At 39.4% G+C, this 20,631-nt stretch overlaps 1 protein-coding gene across 7 annotated transcripts in view; it reads left to right on the top strand.

The window, feature by feature from the left end:
* The window catches only part of erbb4 (erb-b2 receptor tyrosine kinase 4), a 1,019,841-nt gene that overhangs the window by 804,259 nt on the left and 194,951 nt on the right, over nt 1–20,631 (top strand). For 5 of the 7 annotated variants that reach the window (XM_008113453.3, XM_062969124.1, XM_062969127.1 and 2 more), the window contains one exon: nt 2,161–2,235. In XM_008113453.3, the coding sequence (XP_008111660.2) occupies nt 2,161–2,235 (75 nt within the window). Of the gene's footprint in view, nt 1–1,991; nt 2,037–2,160; nt 2,236–20,631 lie in introns of all 7 variants that reach the window. The other 2 variants (XM_062969123.1, XM_062969126.1) reach the window with 1 other exon arrangement.

Genomic DNA, 20,631 nt, shown 5'->3' on the forward strand with positions numbered 1-20,631 from the left:
GGAAAAATGGGGAGAGAACAAGAGAGAAAGAGAAAGGGGGAAAGAGAAGTAAAGGGGAGAAAAAAGGAAAGAGAAAATGAGGGGGAGGAAGAGAGAAAGAAAAGAAAAAGAGGGGAGAAAGGGGAAGAGCAAGAGAGAGCAAGAGAGAAAGAAAAGGGAGAGAAAGAGAAGGAAAGGGGGATAAAAGGAAGAGAAGGAAAAGAATGAAGAGAGGAAGAAAGAAAAGGGGATAGAAAAAGAGAGGGGAGAAAGGGAGAGAAATAGCAGGAGAGAAAGAAAAAGATAGGGAAAAGAAGGAGAGGGGGAGAAAGAGAGAGTGTGTGCTTTTGTCTCCAAGCACCTCCCCATGACTCCTCTCCACCCCATGCTGCTGGGGGAAGAAGAATAAGAGAAGGCCCTCTGTGCCAACCCGGAGGAGGAAAGATAGAGAAGGAGCCAAAGTGGCATGGGCGTGGGTGCTGGCTGTTTAGATGGCAGAGGGGGCCCGGCTGCCATTCCAAGGAGGTGGAGGAAGTGAGGGCTAGGGAGGTGGGGGACGGAGGAGGCAACGGCAGTGACCATGACGTCTGTCAAAATGGACGTTTGATCCCCAAAGGGGTCACAACCCACAGGTTGAGAACCACTATGCTAAAGGAAGCTGATTCTTTTTATGTCCATTCTATGGTATAGTTTCAAAAAGAAAACAATCAATAGATGTTAATACACACTTGAACCTTAAATGATTCCTTTTTTCCCTACAGGACTAGCTCCTCCATAAAGAAAGTGAAACATTATGACAAATTTGAGCAGGAGAGCTTACTTTAGGTTTTGACAAGATGACAGTGACACTTTTAAAATGCCTTGCAAAGCTCCACAAAATCTCTCAAAATGTTTCCAGGGCCAAAATTCCCAAGGGAATACAGTTTATGCCAAGAGAGAGAGTGTTCCCATATGCATGTATGAATTTTGTCACAAGAAGGCTAGAGAAACTGTGATATCAAAATATGCATCAGTGCCATATGCTCTTTTAGCAAGCGAATTCATCCTTTGCATAGACAGATTGATATTTAGAAACAAGATTTTAGAAATGAATTTCAATTGGATATTGTATTGCTAAATGATAGCAAAAAAGATAATTTAACTTTGAGAAGAATTTCTCCCACCAAAAAATCTCAACAATGCTGAGCTTCATTTGTGTTTATACTTCTCTTCACATTCCGTTTCCCAAATGCAAGCTAAAAATTATAGAATTTTCTTTGTAGGAAACTGATGGAATGAATGATGAGCTGAGTTTTGATCTCTGAAGATGTGAGAAGCCTTTATCCTGCTTTGAGAGACATAAGCAAAATTTGCGACCTATGTCCCTTTACATAGACCTGCTATCTTTTGTTGTCTTGTAATCCACTGACAGATGACTATGTTGATTAATTACATTAAACAACCAGTGTAAAAAAAAAAACAATAAAGGTAGACTTTTCACTATAGCCGATAATATCTGTTTGGGGTCCTTTCTACAACTCCACAATTAATACCCCTGAGGTAAGTGTTTCAAGAGTTATGGACACGTCCAGTTTGATTTGCAAAACCAGAAAGCAAGAGAACCTGTTCCTTTCCTGTTTTAGAGACCCATAGATGTTTCGTTTTCTGACAGTTCTCGGGAACATCAGAGATTTTTTTATGTCAGCTCTAAAGATCTGTTTATTCAAACCCAGTACAAAATTTTAAAAATAGATACTTTTCAATCAGTCTGGATGCACCTGATGTGCCTGGAGCGGTTTAGTTTTGGGGCTTAACTGCCTCATTTTGTGTTCTGCTCTTTTTGTTTTGTTTGGAAAATAACTTCATAACTTCTGGAAAACTGGATGACTCCAAGAGACAGAATTGCCTCACGGTCCAAGGAGGAATGGAGGTTTGTTAAAAATGTGTTTTTTTTCCTAAATACAATGGCTAATGGTTGTTTTTTTCCTCTTTTTTCCTTCTTCCCCCATTCTTTTCATCTGGACTTGCTGCAGGTGCATAGGCCCGCGCCTTGAGGACTGCGTTGGTTTCATGGATAGGTACTTGTGAGCACTTGCTCCTCTTGCCACACTCCCATGTTCCATGTGTGGGCAAAGGCGCCTGTGTGTGCATGGCCCCCTGTGAATGGTGAATGATATTTTCTGTTCTGTTAATTGCCTGCAGGTGTAGAGGTCCCACTAGTCATGACTGCATTTACTATCCGTGGACACGCCAGTCCACTTTACTACAACATGCTAGGTAACATCTGCCATCCCTGCCTTTTTTTCCTTCCTCGTGTCCTTTCTTTGTTAATACATGAGTAGGGGGTCATGCTAACCAGTATGGTCAGTTGGAAACTGCCATGTCTCTGCAATGCTGTCCATAGATTATTCAGGGTGGTAATTAAATGCACAGAACTGTACATAGGACTGTACTACTGCTTAAAAAGAATCATTCCCAGTTGGATTCTTAAAACATGACTTCATTCTAGACAAAAACATGGAGAATCCTTTAACCCTATGAAATTCAGCATTGAAGAGGCAACCATGATAGTAAACCCCTGGAAAAGGTATATATTAATTTGTACTGCAAACATTTTCTCCCTTTAAAAGTCAACTATAAGTATTCTAAAGTAGTGTGTTTAGTTGAAAAAATCCAATTGACCTTTCCTAGTCAATTAAAGAAAATTTTATTTCTTTCTGAAAAAGTATCTATAATATATACATAACATGTTTCCAGCAACTGAAACTTGTTAAAATGACCTTCCTAGTTCAAGCATTCTTGTTCTAACACAAAATTTTAATTTAATTTTTCCCTTTAAATCAACATCATCTCATGTTGTAGTTAGTTTTCTATAGCTTGCCTTTTCCACAGCAAGAAGACAAAAAATCTATAGCTGTCTGTTTCAGAAAATGTTTCAATGTCTTCAGCTTGGTTATTTAATTAATACTTTCTGGCCTGTAGATGTGTAGCATTGATGAAATAGATTGATTCATGTTGCCAAAATGGATATTTGATGTAGAATATGCAAGGTAATTTAAGGGACATATTTTAATCCCAAATTGGGATTATACCTTAGGTACTGGAAGGTAGAAAAGACTGGAAGGCAGATCAAAGGCATATGGATTTTTTATTTTTAAAAAGTATGTTAAGCAGAGATATATCAATGAGAAAAAATCATATAGCCATAGCATCTTGTGCCATTCAATTGAAGTAGATGGCTGGAGCAGGTGTACAATGAAAATTGGCTGGGAAATGGGCAGAATTCTCATCTGGAATTATTTTTTTGATGTAAATTTGGCAGGTTTTGCATCTTTTTCAGATATTTGAGTATAGTTCAGAAGTGTGCCAAACATTTTTCAACATTCTTTGAAAACATCTGGGATATATCCAGTCTGGGTGTTTGTAAAAAAATTGTGGTCTTGGGGCTTTTTTGAGTTGGGGAAATGACTTGAGTAACACCATGTGCAGTTCATGTGCAGCAAGATTCCCATTCCTGAACTACATATTTATTTCCTGGCATAGACATACATGTCCTGTTTGGTGACAAGAGACATAGGAAACAAAGCAGAGTTGGGAGTTGGGCTGTGGGAGTAGAGAGCTAAGAACACAATTGCTTAGACCTGCATTTATTTTTTTTATAGTATGATTATGTCCAGTTGGACATATTTATGCATGCTTCTGATCAAATATATACGGGATGATCATGTGAAGATTGTTGAATTGTGCCAGAAGTTGCTGGTATCACTGAAAGCAATAGTAATGGCATTATTGGATCCTAAAAAGTTAAGATCTCATTCCCAAAAGATCTCATCCCCCAAAGATCCCATATTGTTAGAATCAGTCTGAGCATATAAATGCTCATTTCAAACATTCCATAAGACGGTTAACAGTTTGCCTCTAATCACATTATAATTACACACTAATGTATGCCACCATACAGATAATAATACATACCATGGGCATGAACAAGTAGCAGCCCAGAGAGCCAGCTGTGAGTCCGTTCTTGCCAACTGAGAATTCCCCAGCACAGGGCAATTGGCACAAAATGAAATCATCATCTTGAAAACCAGCACATGGAGCCAATGCCAAGGAGAACGGCATCAAGCATGGAAACTGAGCCAGAGTTAGTTGGCAGTACTTCTGTGAGCTGGCAGATGGCTTACAGCCTGCACGCTGTTGTTATCCACCCACCTAGCTGTCCCAAGATTTTGCATTGTGCTTATTGCGGTTATTTCTGAATGATTGCTTTTAATTATATTTGGAAAGAGCTATATTACCCTTATTCTCTGAGAATTACAACAAGGGCACCAGAAGTGAGTTGCATGAACATTGAATAGTGGGGTAGGCTTGGATTTTCAAGTACCTAGGGTTTCAGCTTTTGAAATACTTTCTCTTATCCCCGTACCTTTTTGAACAGTTCTTTTTGACCTTCCTGAAACAATACATGAAACATATTTATCATTTGACTTATCACTTCTCCAATTTAGCAGTGTAGTCCACAGATCCAAAAATAGTTACCTTAGGGAAAATACATCCAAAAGTACACATATTTGGGAAAATAAACATTTTTACATTAGGAAAAATGTGCATGAAAATAAATAAAGGTTTCTGTGCATTTAAAAAATAACATTTGTGGATTGAACAGAAAATAGGACAGAATAGACTTGTGACTTGCAGAATCAAAACTGACATTATCTGGAAGGGCAGGCATAGTCATGCCCTAGTTTTGAGCCCAATGAACCCCCTGGAATCTAAGTACAGAGAGAAATTTCAATGGCTAAAACAAGGTGGAGAAAGAAGACCACTAATAACCCTGGTCTGATAACAAAAATCAATCCTAATATTTATGCCCCTTTAAACCAATTCCTGACTATCAGGATCATTTATATGTATATGATTCCAAATTACAGGTATACCCCAGTTAACCAAGTAGATGTGTTTCTTGACATTACCTTTTAAACAAAAGTTTGGTACCACAAGTAGAAAAACATGAAAAGAAGAGGGAAAGGTTCCAATACAAACAAACAATACAAACAAAGAGCAATTCAATATGTTTCCCCAAGGTTTTATTAAAAACTAACACTATGCTGACATATAATGAAACAACTAGGTCAGGTAAGCCTTGTATAAGTGAACAAAAGCAACTTAAGCCCTTCTACAGGCCATTTGAAAGCATATTCCCAACTGGATCTAGGAATAATGTTTTCTCTCACCAGCCTCCACTTTTCGTATGATTTCTATTTTGGTCTCACTCATAGATACATTTCTCCCCCCCCCCTCTTTTTTTTTTTTTTACAAAACAGTGAATCCTGAAGATAGTTAGACAGATTAATTCACTTTCCACCTTTCTTTTGGTTGGATGCTCATTCATGCTCAACAAGGGTTTCTAGAAACAACTGCTGTTACTTTGCCTTTTGTAAGAAGGCACAGACAACTAGATTAGGATTGGCTGAGACGTATGCCATTTTTCCCTATTCAAGGTTTATTTACTTACTATGCTGTTGGAATATTACCACTGAATGTTGTTTTCCTGCAGGGCATCGCCACACTCCCATTGTGAATGCCGTTTAACAACAACAAAAAATCCAGCAGAACATAAGAAACAAAGGGAAAGCGGAGGGCCTGGATAGACACTAGACAGGAAAAGATTTTGTAAAAAAGAACCACTTTGTGAGATGCTTTGTTAACTAAGATATATCTACAAATTTGCTTCATTTAAATTTTTGTACTCTAATTGAAGAGGTTCAATTAGAATTTAACTATGAATGTAGTCTTATTCAGAACAGGAGTATCCATTATATAAACACACAGCACCAGCACCATTAAAATCATATAGCAATGTTTCTTGTTTCTTGTTTAAGATGAGCTTCAGTTGGCCTTCATCTGGTCTATGTTGATTTCAGCAACTAGGCTCAGTAAAATCCTCTGAATGCACTATTATGCTTCCCCTTTTATCCTAACTATGAGATTTTTCCCCTCAGATAACTTTACTTAAGAGTAGCTGTTTTGAGAGAGAAAACTGTCATGAGACAAACATCCTAGTGACATAGAGATAGGAATATAATCACTGCAGCACAGTGCCCATAACTAAAGGATGTAAAGAATTCTCAAGTATTTTCACCCTTGACAAAAGGGAACAGTTGATTTAGAAAATGGTCAAATGCCATGAAAATTTTCACATTTGTGCAATCTTCTCCTTTTGGTATGTAAAAAAAACCTGCCTACAAAAATAGCATTTTTGTAGAAAAACACAAAATATTTGTTTTCAACCTTTTTACAAAAAGTCATAAAATATAGTGGGAGGACAATAAAATCATGCCAAAATTCTCATAATTTCATCTAGCAGGAAAATTGTTTAAAAAATAAAGATACATTTATAATTCCTTTCTGGCCATCATGAGGATAACTGTTCCAAAATAATTCCATGCCAATGGTGCTGAAAGAGGAACTAAAGTATGGCCTAAATCAGACTCCTTTAATCTTTCTTCTAATGTAATTCATTCATTGGGGTCATTTAAGGAAACCTAGGCTAGGAACCATAAAGGATTTCAGATAATTTATTTATTTATTTGCAGAATTTATATTTCGCCCTTCTCACCCCGAAGGGGACTCAGGGCGGATTACAATGAACACATATATGGCAAACATTCAATGCCAACAGACAAACAACATATATAGACAGACACAGAGGCATTTAACATTTTTTTCCAGCTTCACAATTCCGGCCACAGGGGGAGCTGTTGCTTCACTGTCCACTAGTGGCTGTACTTCCTCATTCTTTTCCTCATGTTTTGCTGACAGTTTTATGATGTTGTAAATTAGTTAAATTAGCCTCCCGCATAAAGCGTACCTAAATTTCCCTAATTGACAGATGCAACTGTCTTCCGGGGCTGCATAGGTCAACAGCAAGCCGGGCTATGTAATGGTTGGGGGCTTAACCCGACCCGGGCTTCGAACTCATGACCTCTCGGTCAGTAGTGATTTATTGCATCTGGTTACTAGCCAGCTGCGCCACAGCCCGGGTTTAAAATTAGTGGCATATTCCAATTCCTCTCCATTTGCTCAATGGAGCCCACTGGTTCCCATCCCATGACATAGATCTACTTCCAGCAGGGATTTGTGGAACTGTTGCACCCCAAGGCAGTGTGAGCACTGGAAACCAGACAGAGACCAATAATCATATAATATCTTTATTAAAACAATTATAAATTCAGGAATGAATAAGTGATAAGGATGAGTGGATAATAGTCCTTTGTAAAAAGGTATGAATTAGTCCAAAGAGTTGAAGAAAATGTCCAGTATTATTGTCCAAAGTCCAGAAACCGAAACACACTCAAAACTGTTGGAGAGTTCTTGAGCGGGGAACAACAAGGAAGCAAGACTGAATAACAAAGTCCAAAGTCACTAGGAAGTCTTTGATATCAAGGCAGGAACGAGACGAAGCTAAGACCAAACTTGATTCAGGAACAAAGCAAGGAAGTGGATTTACTCCGTGTCTCCTTGGCTCAGCTTGGCCACCAGGAACAGGAAACTTAGCTTGGTAGAAACAGGAGCTAGAGTCGGTGAACTGTTCTCAGGAAATAGCTATGTTGACACTGCAAAGTGTTCACAGTGCAAGACACTTTTATGGAACTTAGATCTGATCACAATGAAGGGAAGCCAAACTCCCCAGAGGTTCCCAAGGGAATCTTCTATCCATTATCCCCTCGAGATGCCAAGCCCTTGTTTTTCTGATCTCTGGTGATGCAGAAACTCCCTTCTGTTGAAGGACATATTCTCTGGGGAACTCAGAACATCTGGTTCAGCCATGGGAGTAATATTTCCAGTTTCTCTCCCAATTAAGGAATCATCTGAGCTATCAACAGCCGGCAGCTGTAATTGGAAGGAGCTCTGCGGACTAGGTAAAAAGTCAGAATAAGCTTCATCCTGGTCAAAGTTCATTTCTGAATCAGGTTAAGAAACCAAAGGTGGCTGGGGTATGACAAGAACTGGCATATGCCACCACTGTGGCAACATGGAAGGCTCCCCATGTTGCATAGGGATCAACAGGGGAAGCTGGGCTATGACCACTTCCCCCTGTGGGATGGGTTTTAGGGTAAGCCAGGCAATGTAGGGCATGGGGTGTCAGGTTCCCCACACCCCTTGCTGGGCACTGCCGGATTCGCCATGGTGATTCCGGGGGGCAATGTGATAAGGTTGCAAGACTATCTGAAATTACCTAATTATCATTTGTTTGTGTTGTTTTGGGCCTTCATGTCAACTTCAATTTAGTGCAACCCTAAACTAGGGTTGTTGTTTTTTTTACAAGAGTCATTCTATGGACATTTGATATTGCCTCCTTCTGGCTTGAGATAGTCTGAATTGCCCATGGTCACCCAATGAATTTCCATGACTGAGTGGGAATATGAAACCTAGTCTTCTAGAGTTCTGATCCAAATAGTCAAAGCACTGCAACATATTTGTAAGCAGCTGCTTTCTTATGCGCTTTGCCCTAAAATGGTTACTCTGGCAGGAATGATCCATAAGGTTAGGAGAAGACTTTTAAAAAGGTCTGCCTTATAACAACTTCCTTTGTTAAGAATCAAGATCCATTCCTGTTGTAAGGAGATATTTATAATTTTATGCAGTTCATCCATACTCAGTGTTATGAGCTGAGAGGAGCAACTATTTTTCACACTTCTAGACAGGTTGAGTTATGGCAATCACCCACTTATTGAGATAACCGCTTTTACACAGCAAGCATTGCTCAGCAGAAGCTGCAGGAGGCGAAGTGATGGAGCTTTATGAAACTCAGTGATGGAGACATAAAAGGAAGATTGTAAGAAAGGGAATAGATCAGAATATCTTTCTTGTCTAGAACCTATTTTAGATATCCATGCTTCTCTATAGTTTCTTACTAGGACATATGATAAATTAGAAGATTTACAATAGCATTCTTAAAAACAGACTTGATATATGAATACATAACCTGTTTGTATCTGGTCACTGTTGCATCTAACTTACTGGTTCCCAAATTCAAAGAAAGGCAGTAAAGAAGGGGCATTGTGTCCTCCTACGGAATGACATTCCAAAATCTAGGGGTTTGCCTGACCACTACAGAAACCTGGACCTTCAGAATCAATGCTGAGTCTAGGAGTACACCCAAAATGTGTTTTCATCCAACACAGAAAACATGGTTGAGAGTATCCCTGGCAGCATGACAAGGCCAGATACCAACCCCGAGACCCCCACCAAACTAGCTCAGGAAGGGAGACTGTTGAGCAGCAGGTTGAATGATATACCAACAGACCCCGTGTTCTGTCGTGGCTGCTCACCTTTAGGTGTACACATTCAAACCCTGCAAATTGTGGGAGTGGACACATATTCAGAAGGATGGAATCATGATAGACTACTGCTACTCTAGCAATCTTGTAGTGAGCAGTGTTTATAGAAATTGCCCCCCCCCCCCAACTCATTCAGCCAGATCTCTTTAATACAGACTAGGTTGGCAGTGTTTACACAATTTCTATGCTTTTTTCTGAGGTATGACCTAATCCTTTGATATTTATAGAGGTCATAAGTGATGCCTGCCTGGCACTTCAGAGAAAGCACTCTGAGTTTTCTCATCTATTTCCCTGATGGTGCTTTTATGGAGTACTGAAATGAGAGGCCTTTAGCCAGAAGTGCAGCAAACCAATGTGGTGCGTACTCACAGCCAAGCAGGCCCATCTAAAAGCTCATGATCATATTCAGAGAAAATATTGCTGTCATTTCAAGTTTCAGAGTAAACATTCAAGGTGTAATTAAGAGCAGAACCATCCTGTAAACCAAAGGGAACAATTTTCTGTTTTCCTAGTAGATGAACAATCATAATGTGGCAGATGTAATCAGCATGGGGAAAGAGTTTTAACATTTCCTTGTATAATCTGATGCATGTATTGATTTATACCTTAAATGAAGGTCCTTCTTATTTTCACATTTCCCCCTTTTAACTAAGATGAGCTAATTAGCCAAGTCCTCCCCACAGAGAAATGGTTTCATGAAACTCTGCAGATATTAACTCTCTTCATCCTTTTCTTCCAACTGCACAAAAGCACATTCCTCCTTTTGACTCACCCCTTTACAAATACCAGGCTTTTCTTTTCTGTTGACTGTGTATGTATACAAGAGCTAATTAACAGCAAATCCTTTGTAAAGTACTGAAACCTTTTCCTGGTTGTGTTTGATACCTCCTCACAGTATGATTTCATTATAATTTCACAGCAACTCAGCAGCACCGAATGCATGATAAGAAAAAGGGAAACTTGCCATTAATAAACTCTGAATGCTCATAGTCAACCTCATTTTTATAGTGCTATGGTCTTCTGCATGGAATGAGGTTTTCCACATGTTCCAGTTATTTATAGCATAATTTACACAGTTCTATAAAAAAAATTAAGAGGTCAGCAGAGGGATAAATGCACCATGGAAATTATTTAAAAGGGGAAATGTAAAATGTATTTTTCAACTTAAACTTTTGAAAAGGTCTTTTGATTGGTAATACTTTGTATGCTTTTCAAGAAGTATTTGATGAATAACAACTTATGTTGTGTTGAGGAATTTAACACTAAAGTTGCCAAACTCCAATGTGGAAAGCACAACAAAATTGTGGTTGGGCATCTTCCTGGTTTGTAGATGCAAAAGGATTTGGAAAATCCCTAGTGTTGTCAGTTTAGAAGGCTACTATTGTCAAATACCTCTGCCTGAGACTGCAGGCAGCTTCTGTCATACAGAATGCACAATATGGATCTAGATGATGAAATAATCTTGGTATGAGGCAGGGTCCTATGTCTCCATGTCTTCTGTGATGCACATATTCCACACCAATTGGACATGGATGACCTGGCCTAAGGAAACAAATAGAGGCTGGGTATGATTATTCCAAAATTCTTGGAACTAGAAGTGTTTTTCATGTGGACAGTTTAGGGTTGCTAGGTTAAGGATACTCAGCCTGTAGTATGCCTTATATGTGTGTGGCTCTCTAGTGTATTTTAAAGCTGCTACGAGAAATGTGGAAAGACTGGTGGAATGACTAACTACTTGGTCTTCCCATTGCCTCAGCCTATTTCTACTTTGCATATCTGTCACCTCTCTGCTTTGGATTGTGGTTGATTGGATCGTTTTGCCATTTCAGATGGAAAAAAAACAGCACTGCAAAAGTACGCGTGTTCATATTTCCAAAAGAAAGAAGAAAGTGAGGAAAATAGATGTAAGCAAGAATAATAGGTGATGCAGAAGTGTGAGATTATTAAATAGTAAATCCCTAATATCCTTACATAATTTAAGCACCTTTGAGAGTTTTATGTTCCGTATTTAATAGACCATGTGTGTTCCCTCTTGCAAATCAACCACAATTTGCTCCTAGCTGGGGGGGGGGGGGGGGGGGGAGAGAGAGAGAGAGAGAGAGAGAGAGAGAGAGAGAGAGAGTAATGGCAAACTCCAGTTAGTTTCAGATAGGAAGTAAACACTTCTGATTTATTGAGCACATGCTCTATGTTGGAAAGGTAGAATGCATATACAGATTTGTTTTCATCATGATAAACCAGAAATACCAAATCTTGGGGGTGGGGGGGGCATTAGAGGGACATCTCGGGTGGCTACCAATGGGATTGAACCATGTTTGCTGGGGCTGGGCAGTAGGGACCTCCTCCCACAGCTGGGAAGGCTTAGAGAGTCCCAATAAGTAGTCAGGGTAAAAGGGCTCTCAGAAGACTTTCACAGTTCTAGGGAGCTCTTCACATGTCCCCTGGGGCCATGGCCCGCGCACCCTCCCACCTTCCCCCACCACATGGTAGGGACAGGACTGTCCCTGTCCCCATCAAATAGATGAAAGGACAGCAATGTGTGTTGCCCTTTCTCCCATCGGATCAAGGAAAGGGCAAAGAAAATTCAGGTAGCTCAATTGGAGCTACCCAAAACACACTTTACTCTCAGTCATAGCAGAGGAAACGTCTTGCAACACTTCCCTTCTACTTTGGGAAGAATGGGGGCAGGACCAAACCAGCATTGATTAATGGCACTTATCAGGCCCCATCCAGAAGAGGAAAAAGGGGCCATAAAAACCCCAATGTGATGAGGTTGTAGGTGAAAGAACAGTTACTTTTATGTGATACCATAGACTCTTGTTCTTCTGAGCTGGCACACCATTTTCCTCTTGGCCTCCAGCCCTCCAGTGTGCTTTTTTCCTCAGTTTATTATGTTTACACTCCCTCCCTGTCTATCTCTCATCTATCTATCTATCTATCTATCTATCTATCTATCTATCTATCTATCTATCTATCTATCTATATCTATCTATCTATCTATCTGTCCATCTATCTATACTTTTTCACTTGTTTCTGAGGAAGTTTAGTCTACAAAAGCTTATGCTAACAACTTCATTCTCTCCGTTAGTCTCTAAGGTGCTACAAGATCCCTTTGCATACTGATCTTTCAGACTAATATGGCTATGTCTTTGAATGCTAGCTTCATTTAACTGCAATTACAAACAGCACCTGAAAGAAATGCATCATTAGGAGAAGAAAAAACCCAACAAATTGTGCAATTTGGGAACATTCCCAGATTCTCCGGTGTCTCATTAATAAATAAACCCCTAGACCCTCAATAGAGGAAAGTACACGCCAAGCCTAAATTTTTGCAACTTGTGCACATTTTCACAAGAAATTCCACCTGTTTTGAAGAGTCCCCACTGTTCATTAGGTTAAAAAGCAGAAGTTCCTTTACTAACATAAATATTAGTTTCAGCAATGTGCCATTTTCCTGCAGGGTTGGCCCAAATGGGCTTTAGATCAGGTACAATGTTAGAACAGATGTTATCACAAAAAAATAAATGTGTTTTTCCATGGACGAGAGCCAAACAGATTGTCTGTTTGCTTCTGTTTCTTGTGCTGTCATATATCCAGAGACTGGAAAGTTGCTAAGTTTTGTTTTGTTTTGTTTTTCGTCCTTTGGGGGGTTGGACCAGGCTAGCTAAAGGATTTCAATAGGTGATACCCAAAAAGTCAGTTTTATATATTCTGCAAGTGTCTAAGTGTGAGGGAGTCAAAGACACTAACATTACAAACAACTTCTAAGGGCTTTGTTTCCTTCTTCTTCTTCTTCTTCTTCTTCTTCTTCTTCTTCTTCTTCTTTTTAAAAAATAAGTGTTTGGGGTGGGGAAGGCTGCTACTGCTAAACTGGTGCAGAGGGCAGGGAGAAGCCACCCAAGAGTACACTTGCACATACACACGCACATACAAGCCAGATGATCTGGGGCAGAGGGATACACAATCCCAAACAGGTAGGACAGGGGAGGGAAAGAAATGAGAGAGTCAAAAAGGTGAAGGAGAAGGGCTTTTTTGGTAATTTTTAAAATATATATATTTTTGTGAGAGAAGGAAGGCGCAAGGCAGAGTACAAGCAGCAAGATAGATAGAGCTTGGGAGGGATGGAAAAGAGATTGAAAGAAATTCTCCTGTGGGTACTCAAGGGAATCAGACTGTCCCCTGACCCTTCCCTTCCCTTTACCGCCCCACTACAAAGTTAAGACTTTAAAAAACACCCCAAAAATCCCTTTAAAAGCCCCATCTTCCTCCACTCCCTTGCAAAATAGGGAAAAAAGGAGGACTGATATTAAAGAAAAGTACTGGAGCAAAAAGCAAGGCAAAAAACAATCCAAATGAGAGAGATACAACCAATGAACAGCTAAGCAGCAGTAAAGCAGAGCACAAAAACAAGCAACCTCTCTCACACACAGCCAGGATGCCACTGGAAAATTGTGATTGGTTCAGACAGACAGCAGGGCTCCTCTGGGCGGCATGCGGTTGGCGAATGAAAGTAAAACCAGGCAGTTTCGGCAACCGCATGACTCCTTATGGACAAAAAACAAAAGATCATGGCGCCCATTCCGTTATTGCTGAAATGACAAACAAAAACAATGAATCAGCCAGAACCCATTTTTAAAAACAGATTGGTACAAGCCCTAGTAACTAGCAGCAAGTTGATCAATTTAGCAAACTCATTCTTCATCTGAAAGGCTCATCTACATGAGCCTAATAACCCGTTTTCTCTGTGCATTCAATCCTGGCTGTCCCTATTATGTTTTTCCAGTTCCAGTAGGATCATGGGGTAAACAAGGTTAGCCCAGTTTTGTCCTATATCAAGAAGAGTTGGAGACTGCTGAAATCCTGTGGCTTCCGGGCAATATGAACAGCAGGATTGTGCATGATTCAAACTAGTAGCATTAGTAAACTTTTATTACGGTCAATGACCAGCTCGTAACAGGGGTACCCAGTTCTGTACATCCATGTCAGACTTCATTAATAATAATAAAATTATAATAAAAGATTAAAAACCATTATAAAACTGAATTATTTACCAATTTAAAATCTAGGCTAAAGACCACATACAAGTAACTATTGAAGCCCAACTAATCTCACAGGATCCTCTGGGGCAGTCTCAAGGGAGGGAGTGATTCAAACTAGTTTGTTGTCCACATAAGCCATTGCCGCTACCCCCTTTTCCCTGTCCACTTCAATGCAGGAAAAAAAGGGTGGATTGGTTCTGTGTTGCCACTTTTGCTTCTCCCACATGGACACAGAGTTCCAGGTGAGCTCCTATCCATTGTGGCCTCTGGTATCAGCAGAGACATCTGCACAATCAGGAAGAACGAGAGGTCCTCCCTGATCACATGCTTTCCTCTGCTGATGTCAACTCAGGATGTCCATGTTGGTCAGGAGCTTTCATGGATGATGACACACATGGTAAGGTGGCAGTCCTGCACAGCTGATATTTTCTTGGCCTAGATAATCCACATTGATTCTGATCTACTGGCTTCATGGGCTCACGACAGTGTGTGTAGCCACATTCAGAGTCTATTTATTTATTTATTTATTTATTTATTTATTTACGGTATTTATATTCTGCCCGTCTCACCCCGAAGGGGACTCAGGGCGGATCACATTATATACATATAGGGCAAACATCCAATGCCCATATACACATAGAACAGAGACAGACGCAGAGGCAATTTAACCTTCTCCTGAGGGGATGTTTGATTCTGGCCACAGGGGGGAGCAGCTGCTTCATCATCCACTGTGATGGCACTTCCTCATTCCAACGTCGTAAATTAGTTAAATTTGCCTCCCCACTTTATAAGTGGTACCTTATTTCTTACCTGATAGATGCAACTGTCTTTCGGGTTGCTAGGTCAGCAACGAGCAGGGGCTATTTTTTTTAATTGATGGGTGCTCACCCCACCACGGGCTGGCCTCGAACTCATGACCTCATGGTCAGAGTGATTTATTGCAGCAGGCTGCTCACCAGCCTGCGCCACAGCCCGGCCCCCCAATATGGAGCATCTCTGCATTGGATTGACCAGATTAACCAGACAGAGTAGATAAGACCATAAACTCTAATAATCATAGAGCTGGAAAACAGTATAAAGATCATCCAGTGCGATTCCCTGCCATGGAAGAACACACAGTCCAAGCATTCCTGACAGATAACTACAGTTTCTGCTTTAGAAATCATAGCATAGAGTAAATACTGGAACTGGAAGAAGAACGGAAAATTAGGAGTTTTCTTGAATCACAGTTTATTAGCTCCTTTACTTTAATTACTAATAGCAATGGTATCAAGAGTATCAAATAATGACTTACCATGACAAATTGCTTCATAAATGGTAATACTGATAAAAATAAAAACCAATAATTCAGTATATCTATAAAAGTCAGGATATTTTGGCAGTTAATCTTTTTCTTTAAAAAAAAACCTCATTGGAATTCTGCAGATATCAGGACAAGCACTGGGAGAGTCTTGCATTAATTTATATCAGACTCTTGACTTTATTTTGTCTTTTTTCCCATAATCAAGAGGGATTTGGTAATCATGGTAGAGCTTGTGTAGGGCATTTACACAGACAGAATACTACTCTTGTAATATAATAGTGATAACTCCCAGAGTAGCATCAAGGCATACCCAGGAATAAATACTGTATACCCTTTTTGTTTTGTAGCTACCTTGAAGTCTCCTTGATATTTATGAGCCTAGGAGAAGTTTATTCCCTCACACACTTCAGAAAGTTAGGGCTTGCATATTTAGAAGTAGCTAGAGTGCAAATGTAAATACTGATATATTCTGGGGCAGTTTGTTAGAATACTAATACATCAAGATATTCCAAAGACAGGCTGCAGGTTGAGGAAAGCTCTTGTGAAGTTATACCATTAGTTGGACATCTAACCTGTTAAGTATAGTGAAAACAGTTTGAATACACATACCTGCTACTTTGAAGACAAACGTGTGTCTATTTCTAACACCATTCTTCAACTTAAAACATTGCATCTCCCCTCGTCCTTAGGGCAGCTTTTACACAATGGGTAAAAACTCTGACACAGGTTTTCTTATTGTGTCAGAAACTAATTGAGGCAAGTTGCTTCTGGTATGAGAGAATTGGCCATCTTCAAAGACGTTGCCCAGGGGACACCCGGATGTGTTACTGTCCTGCGGGGGGATTCTCTCTCATGTACCTGCATGGGAAACTAGGGCTGACAGATGGGAGCTCACCCTACCCCACTGATTTGAACCGCCATCCGTCAGGTCAGCAAGGGTTTAACCCATTGCATCACCACGGCTCCTGACACAGGTGAAGATATTTCCCATTTCCATTCCTATTTAGATCCAGAATCCCTTTCAGATTATGTGAGCTCAGTGATCAAATAATTTAAACTTTGCAAACTATCACAGATTAGAATATTACCTACCTAATCTGAACCTAGTGCTGCAAGAATACCCAAGTGTGTTGTTACTTGTATAGTGAAATGAATATGCCTTTTAAGTTAGCTATTGCTGAATGTACTGTTAAGTGCCTCAATCAAAGGTGAATTTTTTGAATATGTTATGTGACCATGGAAAGAATGGTATTTTTCCCCAGAATATAGACAGAAATTCTGGGATGAGTGCCAGCTTGTTTATTATGAATTGAATCATGATTTAGCCATGCTTTCAGTAGAAGTATTAAAGGGGTAAATGCTCTAAGTGTAACTGAAGTAGTATAAACTACAGTGGATCTACACAGTAGAGTAAATGCTGTTTTGATACAAATTTAACTGCCATGGCTCAGTGCCATGGAATCATGGGAGTCATAGCTTTACACTTTCTTGAACTTTCTCTGCCAAAGACCAGTCAGCAAATAGGAAAACAGTAAGTCAGCTATTCATAGAGAACCATTTCTCTAGGAGCTACTAGAGAAATACTTGTCTCTGTGATGATGGCAAAACCTTGATAGTAATTACATTCACTCACAAGGAAATCTTGGAAATTTCTTTAATGCTAGGTTACTATTATTCAGCAAAGTTACGAATGAGGAAAATATGAACAACTTCTCAGTTCAATACCTTAAAAGCCCCACCCCTTCAACTCCTAAAAGTTCCTCCGTCCATCCTCCAGGTCTTCCAGTCTGAGTCAGTTTGTGTTATCAAGCTATTTCCCATGCAGGGTCCCAGATGTTTTCATTCTGTGTTCATTTCCCAACCTTGGCTGTGAACTTATGCCATGGAGGTGTTCTGGTGTCTTGAAGACACCAGATACAAGTCCATGACATGCTCACCACACTACCAAGATTCCAGGGCATTGAACCATGCCAATTAAAGTGATATCAAACTGCATTAATTTTAGATTCCTCTAACTCTGGGTGCAACCTGGCACGATATTCAATTATCCATGCATTGTTTCTAGCAGCTCTCATTCTAGAGTTTTTTTATTACTAAAATCACCAGCAAAGTCTAATCAAAGTGGTTCAGTGGGATACATTCCAAAATATGAAATAATAATAATAATAATAATAATAATAATAATAATAATAATAATAATAACAACAACAACAACAACAACAGCAGCAGCAGCAGCAGCAGCAACAGCAACTTTATTTTTATATTCCACCTCCATCTCCTCGAAGGGACTCGGGGTGGTTCACATGAAAGTATCATGTTCTGTCTCATAATATATAGGGGCAGACTGTGATCCAGTAGGAGTTCACACACCTCTTGCAAAGCATGTTGATGAGGGACTCCCAAAAGCAACCAGTGGTAAAGTCAAATGGACAGGTGTCGGCAGAGCTTTGAAAAAATTAAATTTTTAAGATTTATTTATTTAAGATATTTCTACCCTGCCTTTCTCTGCAAATGAACCCAAGGCAGCTTACAACATGTAAACTCACAATCCAAACATTAAAATATAGATACAAAGGTAAAGAACTTCAAGAATCTAGCATTTGTTGTTCCAAAAGGTAACTTCTCAGGATTTCACGTAGAGGGCCTAATAAAAATGGTATGCAAAACAAAATTGGATATGGCATTCTATTGTATTTGGCAAGATAAATTAATATCAGCGATTATCATCTTTCTATAACTGGACTCAGCAGCAGCTAGTGAAATACTTCTCTAGAAATAACTCACTTTTTTGCCTGTTTGCTGACTAATTATTTACTGCTGTCAGTGGGTGCTTCTATCCAATCAGAAATCTGTAAGGACCCATCTACACTGCCATATAATGCCATATAATCAGCATTCTGAAATTGTATTATATAGCAGTGTAGATGGGGCCTAAGAAAACGTTTACTGAAATTTCCTCTTCACTGCCTCCATTATCCCCACCTAGTTTCTGGCTAGAGTAGTTTTCTCCTTCCTAGCCTCTCTCCCACTTTTCACAGTGTAGTGATCAACAACTTGCAGCCACTGTGGAGGAAAAAATGAAATACGATTTGATGTTAGGTGGGCCATGCACATGTTGTCTGCAACATGTCTTTGCTTTTTATTCTGAGTGAGAGTTGACTTTGTTGGGAAGCTGAATACATCTTTGTTGCATGATGTGGCCATTACTTTTATCTCAATGATGCTGTCTATTGTACATCTTTGCTTCAGTGCCACAATTAAATATCAGTAGAATAAAATATCTGATTAATTATACTCAGCTATCCCTGCCACCTGCTAAATGCCAGACATATCTGAACTATTACTGAGCAACTAGAATGGCTGTCACCATAGTAGTCTGATCACTTGGTGTGTAATACATTTTTTCTCCTTTTGCAACATGCTAATGTTTGTGGAAAGCACATTTTCCACTTAATACACAATAATAAACACAGAGCCAACCCAATGCAACTTTGTAGTGTGAAGCGTGCTTATTGCACCCTAACCCAATTTGCAGGGTTTAACTGAAATGTTTCAGAGAAAGACCATGTTAAGAAGAGTTGAAGGTACAAGTCACAAATCATTTCTCTTGAGTTAGCAATTGCTACCCTGTTTCCATCTTAGAATAAGACATTGTTCTTTTTCTCTCCCCCTCTCTTTCTTTGACATAAAATAGAAGGTATACAGCAACAGTATGAAGAGACTTGTTCTTTTGCTTAAGTTGAACCTGCTTCACCTGAGAGTCCAATCTATTGGATTTAGCTGTTTTTCCGTCACAGTTAAATCAATCTATATTAGACAGAACATGACTAGGCATATTTTAAATGCTGCAATAATTATTTTATTGGAAATGGACACATACTAAAGAAAGGTGTCTATGAAAGTTCCTGTATTGACTCTTCTCAGGTTTCTATGGTAACATCCCAAAAGAGGTTTCAGATCTATCTTCACAACACACAACTGTGGATCTGGATTTTTCATGTTAGTGTTCACTAAATTTTTTGTCTTTCCACAAGGTTCTCTGGTGGTGACTTCATCCAGATTAAAAATCCAACCTTATAAAAGGGCAAAAAAATCTTAAAGGGTACAGTGGTGTGCAGGGAGAGGAACAGATCCAGAGTTGGTAGATCTAATTCCTTTTTATGCTCACTCCATGCTGTGGGTATGGAAGGGACTTCAGAGCTTTTGTCAAGTATAGCTAAGTGAAGCAATGGAATGGTATTTGTTGATTGTTTTGTTCTCCTGTGGAAGGAAAAAAAAGAGCCAGAGCTCAACTCTGTTGACATTTCCTCCTTGCCAGTAAGAGCTTAATAGAACTATATTCTGCAGAGCAGAGCACCCCTTCCTCTACCATCCGCCTTTGGTTTATAGCTATTAAAATGCCTGAAAGTGTAACAAATATAGCAGTTTAACAGACACCACACAATGGTAGCCACATTTTGCTCTGGAAATATATGTTTATCCTTTTCCTTTCTCAGTCTGTACAATTCTGTACATTGTTGTTGTTATTTTAAGTGATTTTAGACATTCGGGAGGAAATAATACAATCCTTTTAAAGTAGTACAGGTCTTTGAATTGACCTCATTATGTGATTTGAATCTATGCTCTTTTTAGTTCACTAATTTAAGCCCTAGTTCATCTAAGGACTAGGAAAATAAAATATGTGTGAATATTATACCGAGGAAGGAAATCTCCAGCATAGTTAAAAGGCTCCTTAACAGATGAACTTTGGGGGAAACTGTCACTTAGGTATATTCATAGAAGCCTATGTCATTACATGGATAAAGATTAATAATTTTTTTCATAAATTCTGTAGCAACCAAGCCTCAAAGCTCAACCTACTCATACATTATATTATCTGTTTTAATAGAGACGATAGGAGAACAGATGTTCTCTCCCCAGGCTTTCCTTTGCAGGCCAGAATTTTGTGTTTTTCCCCATTCTCCAGCTTGCACTTTAAAAACATTTA

This window comes from Anolis carolinensis, chromosome 1 (genome assembly GCF_035594765.1).
Source record: "Anolis carolinensis isolate JA03-04 chromosome 1, rAnoCar3.1.pri, whole genome shotgun sequence".
Lineage (NCBI taxonomy): Eukaryota > Metazoa > Chordata > Lepidosauria > Squamata > Dactyloidae > Anolis > Anolis carolinensis.